Here is a 14,368-nt window from a genome sequence, read left to right as displayed (position 1 = left end):
ATACAAAAGAAAGTGCTTTGATAACTGGTGATGATACTTTATATCATGATCCTCCTCGGTACCACTACGATCGCCTGTCATATACAAGTTATGAATATTTAAGATGAATAAGAAAGTCGACTGAGTAACTCTGCCTCAAATCCACAACCAAATAAGGAACAAGAATTAAGGCGGAATCACTCACTCTAAGTCTGCAACATCTTAGTTATGCACAACCCTGATGTATATGCAAAGCCATCATAGCTTCTCTAAACAGATCTTTTAGTTCTCTTGGATATTGTGATCTTTTCCAATAAGTGAGTGATTAAAATTACCTTTAAGTGTATTCCACTAAGTTTTAATCTTATATAAATATAAATTAATTTTTAAAGTAATTACTAGATCGAAGATGTACCGTTGCTCGTTGACGACTCTGGGGTTGATTCTCCTGCGGTGATCATCAGGATCCGTCCATCCGCGCCTGAGTTCTTTGTTATCGGGCAGTCCCTCTGGTAGTGACCAGTCTCACCATAGCCACAGCAGGCTTGGTTTTCTTTAACTCCGAGGACTTGGAAGATCGGTTGAGCTGGTGCCCAGCAGAAACGGACTGTGTGTCCCTTTCTATGGCAATTCAGACACTACATTTCCCGACATACTTCGGTGTGGTGATAGTTGCACTTTCCACACATCGGGAGGGTTCCAGCATATCGAATGGCAAGTACTGGAGCAGCAGGCGTTGTAGCGGCGTACATAGTACTCGCTTGTGTTGTTCTCTTCTTCTTCCTTTTGTTTCCCGACTTCTGATTATAGTCCTTTCCCTTTGATGGCTCGGGAACAAGGACTTCTACACCATGGCTGACTCCATGGTCAATGAGTCGTTGGGCCAGACGTTTGGCGCTATCAAATGTGGCTAGTTTAGAAGACAATACATCTCCTTAGGTTGGGGCAATTAGACCCCAAATGTATCTTTCTATCTTCTTGCTCTCCGAGGTAACCATCCCGGGGCATAGTGCTGCCAGGTTACAAACCTGTCAGTGTAGGCCACTATGTCTGAGCCGACCATCTTGAGCTCCTATAGTTCTTTTTCCAGCTTTTGTACTTCGCCCCTTGGGCAGTACTCTTCCAGCATTAACTTTTTTTTGGTTTTCCCAACCCATTGAGTTAGCCACTGTTAGGGTCAGTGACTTAACATGGCTGTTCCACCATGTCAGGGCTCGGTTGGAGAAGGTGCAGGCAACAAACTTCACTTTGCTCCCTTCTGGGCACGAACAGATTGCAAAGATCGAATCTGTTTTCTTAAACCATCGCATCAGAGCGATGACTCCACCATTTCCGTTAAAGGAAAAGGGTTTGCAGTTAGTGTTCCACCTCACTGGAACTAGTAGGATGATATTGAGCCATGACTATTGCCACAACCACAACTACTGCATTATTTAGCGTTGCCGCATCGATTTGTGGAGAATGTGTTTGAGTTACCGGAGTAGTGCGCCTGTTTGATCTGCGAGGAGGCATCTTAGCTAAAAGAGTACAAAGATGAGATGGGAATAAGTCTATAACAGTGGATATAAGAGGAAAGCTAAAAGACAAGGTTATCCTAGTTCTGAGTGTATCTGATCCTGACTTCCACAGGGTTCTGGAAACAATTCATAAAAACTCTATACCAAATAAACTTTATGAATTAGAAATGGCTATCCTCGAATGAATATATGTTACCTGAATAATTGTTACCAGCTGCATGTAAGAAAATAATCTTAACACATAATGTGAGCAGTGTTTCTACTAACTCATTAAGTTAACCAAGATTATTATTTATTAGTGTGACGCATAAGACGTTCTAGTTACTCCGGTTGATCCTTCTTTTAAAACCTCTCATGAACTTGCCCCTATTCCTCCCTGACTCTTATGTTGTCTACTCTGAGGAAGTTGTTACATCTATCTAGGTTCGTCGTGCGAGAATGGTTGTGACTAAAGAATCTATGAGATTTAGGGTAACTTTATGGGGTGATCCTTACAGAGTCCTTCTATAATTGTACAATGTATACAAGTTGTATATAATTCAAGATTAAATAGACCTTCGAATAAGTGATCCTACTCCGAAACCACAACCAAACAAGGAACAGGTAGTGAAGCGTAGATCACAAATTCTAAGTCTATAAAATCTCAATTATATATAACCTTGGGAGTATACATTGCAAGATTATAGACCTATCCGTAAGGGTCTTTTAAGTTATCACATAATTTGTTTACATGGTCTAAAATACTCCTATAGTTATTCTAACTCTAATGTACTTGATCTAGTATTCTCTTGACTGGTGTTAGGTAAGTTTTAAGACTATTGCAACACCACATCACTCCCAAACACATGTCGGTCACATCTCGAATGAATATAGTTGATCAGGCTATATTGATTCTAGCTATGATTACATAACTGTTCAGGTTTGACGACAGTGTTCAACCTTTAAATACTTTAGTTTTGTTTTTCTTGTGATACTTGGTCTACATGTATAAGCAAGTAGGTATATTTTTAGAACTTATCGTTATATTCTTAAAATATAACATTATCCAGAGCATTTAATCCGCATTGTATTTATAGTTGTATATCTTTTATCGGTTGATATACTTTGTTCACTATAAACAATGCTCTGATACCAATATGTCACACCCCAAAACCGGAACGGCGGAAACGTTCGGGGGTGGAGGACGTCATGTTTAGTATCACAAGGCATGTATCATAGTAAGCAAGTAATGAACAACCATTTCATTTGAAAGAAAGTGTTTACAATGTGTGTCTTCATAAAACATAGAATACATATGCAAATAACAAAACAAGACTTGAAGCTATACTGCTCCATCTTCTGATTTCCTAGAGCGAGTACCTGTCTACTAGTTTCCTAAGATTACAAGTTATTTGAAAGAGTTGGTCAGCAATTAAGCTGGTAAGTTCATAAGATTTTAGTGATGTAAGTAAGTTGTAGAAAGTTGTTGAAAAATGTAGTTGAAATGTAGTAAGTTATAAGTTCTGTTTTAGAAAAGTTCGCCTGCTCCTCTAGAAAATCCTATCTTTCCTACTTTGATGAAAGGTACGTAAAAATGATTCTATAATCCTTTATATGAGTACTAAATGGATACTAGTTATATAAAACTCAGTGTAAACAAACAATAGATTGTGCGCATCTGCCTAAGCCCACAACCAAACAAGGAACAGGAAGTAAGGCGGATAGCACACATCCCATTATTTGCTAGATCATTGTTGTATATAACCCTGGCGTATTCACTTGTTACTCATGGAGTTAATTGTAATAGTTCCTTTATATTTAATGAAAAGATTCTTTAAGAAAACTCTTATTTCTTATAATAAAATGGTGACCACAGTGATTACTTCTATAATCACTTAGTTTATACTGGCTATATATGATCTAATATCGAATAGATAGTTAATTGGGTGAATATGCCCTAAGCCCACAACCAAACAAAGAGCAGGAAGTAAGGTGGAAAGCATACATCCAACTACCTGTAGGGTATTAATGATATATAACCAGAATGTATAAACTAAGGTAATATAAACTCAATCACCTAAAGTCCTTTAAGTTTATATTGGTTTAATAAAATGGATTAAACCCTTTACTGGAAAGTTTCTAGTTTTGAATACCAAAAGTTCTTATTTGGAAAGTATGTTTTGTACTAGAAAATTATGCATTGACTTTGTGTCTTATGACTCGACCCATACCTGGTACCCTTATGATGACTTAATGTAAACTGAACATATATATATGTATGTATGTATGTATGTATGTATGTATATATATATATATATATATATATATATATATATATAATCGAATAGATAATAGATTGGGTGAATCCGTTCCAAGCCCACAACTAAACAAGGAACAAGAAGTGAAGCAGAGAACACACATCCTATTATTTGTCGGATCCTATTGCTATATATATATATATATATATATATATATATATATATATATATATATATATATATATATATATATATATATATATATATATATATCCTTTGATGCATACATTAAGGAATCATAAGGTTAGCATTATGGTCCCTTTCTACTGAATGTACTAGACTTGACTGTTCTATTTGTCGTTAGTAAAATGTAAGATTTCCCTAGTTTATAACTATCTTAACTCGAAAATAGTTTGCATTTTGACATTCAAGTGGTACAATCTCTATATGAAAGTAATGAGAAATATAAGTACACAGTTGTCGTTTAAAATGAAATACGAACGTACTGATGACATTAAAACATGTTTGCTTTATACGGGTCATAATGTGAAGGCTAGTACCCCTACTATACGCTCTCCTTGCCTGGAGACTTAGGGGAACCAAACGTGACCTCTGCAATCAATTGCAAGCCGTGTAATTCACATTAAAGTTATATGATCATGTATACACAATATAACTATCACCTTTTGTTTAGAACAATGATTTAGTGATTCATTGGTATAATTAGATCATGTAGTAGTTCCATGCTATAGCAACTTAATATGTTTGTTCTGTTTCTCATATAGTATGTTCATTCTGTTATCATGTATTATATCTAGTATGAACTGAATCACTAAACTATACCCATTATAGTTTACTAATGTTTTACTTGAACTGATATTGAAAAGACTCATTTATCTACTAAGTTATGCTTATACTTTAAAAATGGAGTTCTGTTAAACGGTGAAGTAACATAACTTTAAAAGAGTTTTTGAAATGTTTTGATCACTTATAGAAGACATAAACAATGTATATATAAGAAACATTTACACAATTATCATTATGTTAAACGTGTATCCCCCCCCCTTTAAAAGCATTTAAAACAGTTAAAAGATTCATTATGGGGTATGAACTCACCTGATGTGGGTGATTCAACGACTACGGGCGTAAGGGTGAGAAGTTCCACGAATGAAGTCCCGAGACACAATGAGTCCTAAATGACATATCTTGGCATTAATATAGTGTCCATAAGCAACTATATGAAAGGAAACACCTTCTGGGACTAGGAAACACTTTGACCAAGTGTTGGAATCACATGTGATTGGACTAAGGAGTGTAGAATGGAACTAACAAGAGTTTACTACCATGGGATTATGGCCAAATGGAGTTTACGGCCCAAAGGAGTTTACAGCCATAAACACATGACCATTATGCATTTGAGAGTAGTTTGAGGTCCTATTAACATCCATTAAGGGTTCAAGGTCAAAGGCTTGCTTGCTGGAAGAGTTTAAGGCTCAAACATGCCATAACATGGAGTTTACGACCAAGGAAGATCTTGGGCCGTAAACTCATGATCTTCATGGGAAACGGCATGTTTCAATGTTGTAATTCAATGCCTCCTACTAGATATGAAGTGTAAGGAAGAGTACTTACGATATAGAGGCTTGAAATGGCTGATTTTGGCCAAGAACACTAGTGTGTGTTCTTGGTGTTTCTTGAAGATCTAAGAAAAGATGATTTCTGTGGATAAAATCAATGGATGAAGCTAGATTAAGAGATGTATTAACTAATCAAAGAAGAACACTTACAACTTTTGAAGATCTAGGATGAAAAGTTGGATGATATTTGAGAGGATTTGAAGAAAAATTGGCCAAGGAAAGGAGGAATGAGAAAAATGGCAAAGTTATATATATATATATATATATATATATATATATATATATATATATATATATATATATATATATATATAGAGGTGAGTTTACGGCCCCCTTGAATTTAGGACCGTAAACTCTTGGTAACTTGGCCGTAAATTCCTCTTGATGGAGTTTAAGGTTTGCATGCTATACTGTGGCTCTAGCAGGTACTTCCTAACACTCGTTTCTTGAGTGTATTAGGCTTAAAACTCCTTAGAATGACCTTTAACCAGGCTAGAACTCATTACCACTGAGTCTGACACTCAGTTGAGTTGACTGACTGAGCTTTTAAAGTATAAATTTTTTGGGTTGTCACATCATCCCCCCCCCCCATTAGATGGAATTTCGTCCTGAAATTAGCTTTCTTACAGTGCCACAGGGTTGCTCTCCTTTGATTGGCAGAATACTCACTCGTAGACCTAGCAACTTTGCCCTAGTGTTCATCATAGGTTTTCATACTCAGTCCATCTCTCCTTACCTCGTGTATACAAGTTGTATATGATTAGGGTAAGTAAGACGGTCGGATGTGCGACTCTGCCCCAGGTCCACAACCAAACAAGGAACAGGAGATAGGGCAGAAACACACATACTAGATATGTGTAATCAAAATCATATACCACTCTCACGTATACATTGAATAATGATAGGTGGGTTGTATTCATCCTTAGCCTCTATGCTCGAACTTGGTCTGCAGGACGAGTGGTACTTCGTGACGGTTTGCGGACATCTGACGATAAGGCTTTGGAGGACGAAGTACTCTTCGCACGAGTTCTTCGGGGTTTAGAATACGAAAGATAAAACTGAGGTTTAAGTCAGACTGTTGATATGAATGACGAAGGTTTCGAGAATTTGATGGTCGAGGTGATGGAAACAAATGAACTTAGTATGGTGAGGACCACGCCAATTCATGACGACTGATAGTAATGGACTCTTTGCTGAACAAAGTTTTGGCCAATTTGAAAGAAACGTCTGTTATATGATGAATTGTATCTACTATGAATTTAATCGCTAAACTATACCCATTATAGTTTACTAATGTTTTACTTGAACTGATATTAAAAAGACTCATTTATCTACTAAGTTATGCTTATACTTTAAAAATGGAGTTTTGTTAAACTATGAAGTAACATAACTTTAAAAGGGTTTTTGAAATGTTTTGATCACTTAGAGAAGACATAAGCAATGTATATATAACAAACATTTATACAATTATCATTGTGTTAAACGTGTATTCGCCCCCCCCCCCCCCCCTTAAAAGCATTTAAAACAGTTAAAAGATTTATTACGGGGTATGAACTCACCTGATGTGGGTGATTCAACGAATACACACGTAAGGATGTGAAGTTCCACGAATGAAGTCCTGAGACACAATAAGTCCTAAATGACATAAATTGGCATGACTATAGTGTCTATAAGCAACTATATGAAAGGAAACACCTTCCAGGACTAGTAAACACGTTGACTAAGTGTTGGAATCACATGTGATTGGACTAAGGAGTGTGGAATGGCACTAACAAGAGTTTCCTACCATAGGTTTATGGCCAAAGGGAGTTTACGGCCGTAAACTCATGGTCAAACATGCATAGCTGTTTGTTTGAAGGCTATGGAAGCTTGATGGACTTTTGCTCTACACAAGGATGAGAAAGACCAAACCAGTGGAGGCTTTTGATGAGTTTACGGCCCAAAGGAGTTTACAGCCATAAACACATGACCATTATGCATTTGAGAGTAGTTTGAGGTCCTATTAACATCCATTAAGGGTTCAAGGTCAAAGGCTTGCTTGCTGGAAGAGTTTAAGGCTCAAACATGCCATAACATAGAGTTTACGACCAAGGAAGATCTTGGGCCATAAACTCATGATCTTCATGGGAAACGGCATGTTTCAATGTTGTAATTCAATGCCTCCTACTAGATATGATGTGTAAGGAAGAGTACTTACGATATAGAGGCTTGAAATGGTTGATTTTGGCCAAGAACACTAGTGTGTGTTCTTGGTGTTTCTTGAAGATCTAAGAAAAGATGATTTCTATGGATGAAATTAATGTATGAAGCTAGATTAAGAGATGTATTAACTAATCAAAGAAGAACACTTACAACTTTTAAAGATCTAGGATGAAAAGTTGGATGATACTTGAGAGGATTTGAAGAAAAATTGGCCAAGGAAAGGAGGAATGAGAAAACTGGCCGAGTTTTATATATAGAGAGGTGAGTTTACGGCCCCCTTGAGTTTACGGCCGTAAACTCTTGGTAACTTGGCCGTAAACTCCTCTTGATGGAGTTTAAGGTTTGCATGCTATATTGTGGCTCTAGCAGGTACTTCCTAACACTCATTTCTTGTGTGTATTAGGCTTAAAACTCCTTAGAATGACCTTTAAACAGGCTAGAACTCATTACCAATGAGTCTGACACTCAGTTGAGTTGACTGACTGAGCTTTCAAAGCAAATTTTTTCGGGTTGTCACAGTTAAGATTGTGGTTTTTTATGGTCGGTTTTTGGCTGGATTTGGTGATAGAACATGTGGGTAGACGGGTGAATGTAGGTTAGGTTTTCTACAAGTAAATATGGCTATTTGCTTACGGAAATGAGTGGTTCACGGAAAAGCAGCATGTCCGGCATGGGGGTGCTCGGCGATGAAGGAAGGTATGTAATGTTTGTGGGTTCACCGATGATGCACATATGTGTTTTACAACTATTGCACAAACACACAAGTCACTCTCACACACAATACTTTACATTACATGTAATTGCACTCTGTGAAATGTATGAACTTTGTATTGCACTTGTGTGAAAAAGCTACTTTTATCGTATCCATATACATCCCTTTTATATCTGCTGATTAAAAAAAGAAACAACGAGAAGTTGAACTTCCTCAAAACTTGGTGAGAAACTTGCACTTGTTGAAACATGGAGAAACAAGGAGAATCATATGAAAATCAAGTGATCCGCATGTCAACGCAGCCAAAAATGATCAAAATGGTTTTTATTTTTATTTTTATTTTTATTTTTTTTTAATATTAAAAACAAACAACCTCTTAAATTCTCAACATATTGACTAAGAGATATCTTTCCAACAGTTCTTTATATCATTATACCAAATTAATGACTGCATTTGGTAGCAAAACTATTTAATTTATAATGTTAATAAGATTTATCTTTTTAACTACGTCTTTTATATTGTTATGTATATTTATAATAAGATGCAACCTAAATAGAAACTTTTTTTTTGAACGGAAAAATTGAAACTATTTACACGTTACCAACAATTCACACGACAAGTATATAGTACAAACTCGTAGACTAATATTATCTTTTGTCAAGAGAATAAAGGAACAAGAAGAGCTGATAATGTATTAAAGGGACCAAATATTATATACTTTTGCTCTACCCAAATAAAAACAAATTAAAGTAACCAAATCTCCTTCTAATAATCTAATACCAATCAATGAAAGTGCTCGAAACAAAACAAAACATACCTAAATAATTAATCATGACATACAAAACCATACCTAAAGTCGTTATCTTTCATTACCTAAATCTATTATAATTCAGGTATATAAATATAATAGTAGTGTTTGAGATGGCTTTTGTCACGTACTGTCGTAATGTAGTCTTGTACTCTTGTATATATACTCGGGACTTTGGCGGTTATTTAATACTATTGATTTATCTCGGGGTCGGCCTTCCGTTTAATGGGCCGGATCCTGGATATCCAGCAGGGCCCATTTTCCCAGTCGGGTTTTGGCCAAACTGATAAAAACCACCCGACCCGTACAGGTGTCCTCCTCCTTGATGTTGTTGTTGATGATGCCCCATCATCGTGCCATACATCCCTCCTCCTCCTCCATTATTCTCGTGAAACCCCCCTCCGTTACTTCCAATATTTACAACACTGCCATTCCCTCCACCGCCCACACTGGCGGTGTCCTTCTCGCCTCCCTGTCGTCCCGCGAGCGCTGTCTTCTCACCCTCCATATCTCTAAATCTCTGTAAGTAAACCTTCAAGGGCTCGACGTAATCCTCAAACCCTAACGTTGTCATGGCCCATAGCAAGTCGTCACCATTGATCGTCTTTCGCTTCTCTCTCTGGCACTTATCTGATGCTTCGCCGGTGATAAAGCTGATGAACTCCGACACACACTCCTGTACAGTCTCCTTTGCGTCTTTCGAGATCTTTGCGTTTGCTGGCAGCGCTTTCTTCATGATTCTACTCACGTTTGCTATCGGAAGAAACCTATCTTGCTCCCGAAGCGAGTGATCGCCGTTGTGTCCTCCGCCGGACTCATTATCTGAATCCGCCATCTAACTACCTTTCAAATTCTAGCTTTTTGACTTTATGCTATCAATCTGCACGTAATTGAATTATGCCCAAAAACAAAAGTCCTCAGAAATTTCTGGCGCGGGAATTTTGCTGATCACAAAGTCCAAATCCTATAGGATCCTATCCTAACCAAACCACCTCAAGAAACTTAAAGAAACAATTATAATTGAAGAAAGAAAAGAGGAATTCATAATTCTAAGCAAACGCCGTGAGTCGTGAGTAAAACGTCGTCGGAAAAGTGATCGGGAAAAGACATTCAGGCGACCGGAATATGAGAGAAGGGAGAAGAAATGTTTTGTTGGAGGGAATGGGGATTGGAATACGGGATACCGTCGGATCAAATGCTATAAGAACGCCATATTTACTGCCACGTGGATGAATAAGGACCGTTATTTGTCGATAAGTGTTCATTCTTAGTGGCGAGGTGTGAACCGTTCGATTAGAAGATAGTGGAGGGATGTGGACCATCGATAGAGCATATGAGGAACATGGTCGGCCATAGCTACGTTTATTTAAGCATATAAATTAGGCACTAATAAATCGGGTTAACCCATTAATATGCACCTAATTTTGTCTCTTTTCTCTATAAATTTCTAGCATTCAGTTCAATTGTCCTTTTTATCTTTCATAATTTAGATATACTGATCATCAAATGTTTGTAGTAAAAGTATGGTAAATGTCTTATCTGCAAAAGACAAGATGGATAAAAAATAAAAAATAAATTATATATGGTATAAGAAAATATGACATCGTTTTACCAAAGAATAATAATTCCTAATCCTTTTGAGTTTTGATTGAATATATTTAAGAGAAAATGACAAAAATAGCAATTTACACCGATTACATTACAAAAATAGCAAAAAAAAAAAAAAAAACGGAAGTTGCAAAAATAACCATGAATTTCGTAGATGGAATAGTCCCATCTGCGAAATGGGCTTTGTATCTGCGAATGTACAAGCAGCTAAAGCATAACTGTGCTTTAGCTGCTTGTACATTCGCAGGTGATTTATTTATTTTTTTTTTATTTTTTTTTCTCTGTATATATTGAAATTGTAGGGTAAAATCGCAGATGGAATAGCCCCATTTGCGATTTACTCTGATTCCATCTGCGAAATTGTGGTTATTTTTAAAATTTTTATTTTTATTTTTTTTATTTTTATTTTTTTTATTAGTTTGACTATGAAATAAATTGGTTTGTAGCTCGGTTATATCTAACGTACATCACCAACATCAACATAATGCCCGTAAACATGTTTTTTTTATTTTTTTGACTTGAATTTTTTTTTAGTTTTATCTACCACACGCTTATTCATAACTTTAACTTCTTGTTTGACAACATTATTTCGTAGTCAAACTAAAAAAAATAAAAATAAAAATAAAAAAATAACCGCAATTTCGCAGATGGAATCAGAGTAAATCGCAGATGGGGCTATTCCATCTGCGATTTTACCCTACAATTTCAATATATATAGAGAAAAAAAACTAAAAATAAACCACCTGCGAATGTACAAGTAGCTAAAGCACAGTTATGCTTTAGCTGCTTGTACATTCGCAGATGGAAAGCCCATTTCGCAGATGAGATTATTCCATCTGCGAAATTCATGGTTATTTTTGCAACTTCGGGTTTTTTGACTATTTTTGTAATGTAATTGGTGTAAGTGGCTATTTTTGTTATTTTCTCTTTATTTAAATCCGCAACGAACAAGATGATAAGTATAATATAGCACGGTATTGTTGAATATATTAGAAAAAAAAAAGCTCTAGCAAGCAACTAGAGCAAAACAAGAATTACAAAGTAGAGATCAAAGTGAGGTTTTGGTTCCATAAATTCCACTTAACATGAAATTTATGATTCCTATGATAAATCAGTTTTAATAATCACCTCTATGACTTGTTTCTTGACCGAAGACAGCACAAAATTTTCCAAAAATGGAATCAAATACGTGACCGACATAAGACTAGAGAAATCCACTTCGCACCATAAATCTACACGGTAAAAAAGATCTTTAGCTAGCTGGCGGCCAAGAAACACATGATTCACAGATTCCATAGACGTTGAGCATATCGGACAATTAGTGAAACTGAATCTCCAACCCTTTCAAGGAAGGTTATCTCTAGTCGGTAAACGATTCAACATAATTCTCCAAGAAAAAAATATTAACTTTTTATAGGAATGATATTACACTAGAAGGTGACTCTAACATTAGTGGGTAAATATGCATCATCAATAACACCTCGGGTTTCCTTGACAGAATAATCAACACCCATTGCCAGGTCCCAAATCCATCGGTATGGTCTGTCAATAACATTCACTTGCACTAATAAATCAATTAAAGATGTTAGGTGAGACCCCGTGACTCTTCCTCCTGGATCACGAATGGAACTCTAATTCAATCATTACCAACATGTCTATCAACAATGGTGCAGTCAATATCCGTTTCCAGAGCAGCCAACATAGGAAACTTAACCGGTAAGGTCTCATCTCTCAATCACACATCCTTCCAAAAACGTATAGAAGTTCCATTACCCAAAGACCACTTGACAGTGTTGAAAGGAACAACAATTAGAAACCATACTAGCCCATACCCCTTTAATTGAAAGTTTCCTTCCTTGTAAGTCAAAACCACCACTAACACCATGAATAGATTTAATTGCTTTAACCCACAAAGCATCAATATAATTTACAAAACGCAACCTCCATTTCAACAGTAACGCTTCATTAAAATCAACAAGGCTACCAATATCCAAGCCACCATTATTTTTAGAAGCCATCACGACTTTCCAATTCACCAAAAAAAAATCTCTCTCCAGCACCGGCCTCCTCCTTTCTCTCCCCCCCCCTCGAAAAAATAGGCCCTAGCCGATTCCAACATATCACCGAATTTAACTTGCATTTTAAACGAAGAGAAAAAATAAATTCATCACGAACCAGAACATATTTAAAGTGCGTGGGTCTCCTTCCTATAGAAAGCATTTTAGGTTTCCACCCATTTAATTTAGATTTAAATTTATCAATTATTGGTTCCCAACTTTTAATATGATTCATCTTAGCCCCATTAGACACCCCAAGGTACTTAAAAGGAATAGGTTGTGTAGTACACCCAACTACTTTAGCAAACTCGTGAACTTCCTCCTCTATCATTCCGTGACCATTCATTTTAGATTTATGAAAGTTTATTTGTGTAACATCCACAAAATTCATGAAAATTTTAAACTTTTAAAACCAAACCACAAATCATCATTGTTTACAAAATTATTTTTAAAAGCATGTTTAATATCAGAGTTTTCCTAAAATCATAAAACAAAACACGAGGAGTTTCCCCAAAATACCACGATCATATGAGGTACCTGAAACATAACCGAAAATTGTAAGCCCGAAGCTTAGTGAGTTTCCCCAAAATACCAACACATCATAACCATAATAATAACAACAAATAGAATGCATATAGAGCCTTCAGTCTGACTAGAACGCCCCACCGGCCTACAATCTACCTGGTACGCTCACGGAACTTTCAGCATGATTGGTACGCCACACCAGACCTTCAGCCTATCTGGACCGTTCCCCACTGGCGTTCAGTCTATCCAGGCCGCCCTGGGTCCGTTGGCCTTCAACATAAAGTATAACCGCCTCAACCCAACCTCACACACACACACCGTGTCGACGCACATATATATAACATGCAAGCATATTAATAATCACCAAATAACAAACAGATAGATCTTACATATCACTAATCATAACATCATCCTATCTACCAGGATACAGATCTAACAGATCACTACATTACTCAATCATACGATAAACTAGGATAACAATCCAAAGGGCTGACCTTGGTGCTTTCGACGCGTAAGTATGGTGAGGAAGACTCACCTCACACTACTAAATCACACTAAAAGTCTCTGGCTACTTGCCCACTAAATCCTCGCGCTATCACAAACAAAGTAATAGGTGTGTGCACTGCGATCAATCCAAGCTCTTCATTTCCAAATCGATGATACCAAAAACCAAAACTCCAAACCATAAGCACAAAGTTTAGTGAGTCCCCCGGACCATACCCCATACACAATACACATAACACATAACTTGTTAGCTATAAAAGCTACCTCTACCACATAATACAGAACAATTAGCTACAAGCTACCTCTACCATACATCACATGTCCATTAGCTATAAAAGCTACCTCTACCACATATCACATATCAATTAGCTATCAAGCTATCTCTACCATTAGCCACATATCAATTAGCTATACAAGCTATCTCTACCGTTAGCCACAAAGGCTATCTCTACCATTAGCCACAAGGCGATCTCTACCGTCAGCCATAAAGGCTATCTCTACCATTAGCCAGATGGCTATCTCTACCATTAGCCAGAAGGCTATCTCTACCCCATATCATGTATACATACATATCACACACGT

The 14,368-nt window shown here is 36.7% G+C and overlaps 1 protein-coding gene across 1 annotated transcript; it reads right to left on the bottom strand.

Annotated features, from left to right (window-relative positions):
* Positions 1–8,955: 8,955 nt before the first annotated feature.
* On the bottom strand, positions 8,956–10,438 carry LOC111900978 (nuclear transcription factor Y subunit B-3). The gene has a single exon (XM_023896844.3). The coding sequence runs from the start codon at positions 9,925–9,927 to the stop codon at positions 9,292–9,294; it is 636 nt and encodes a 211-aa protein (XP_023752612.1). The 5' UTR covers positions 9,928–10,438; the 3' UTR covers positions 8,956–9,291.
* Positions 10,439–14,368: the final 3,930 nt, after the last annotated feature.

The sequence above is a fragment of the Lactuca sativa genome, chromosome 5, assembly GCF_002870075.4.
Source record: "Lactuca sativa cultivar Salinas chromosome 5, Lsat_Salinas_v11, whole genome shotgun sequence".
NCBI classification, from domain to species: Eukaryota; Viridiplantae; Streptophyta; class Magnoliopsida; order Asterales; family Asteraceae; genus Lactuca; species Lactuca sativa.
This window is presented reverse-complemented; position numbering and strand designations above follow the sequence as displayed.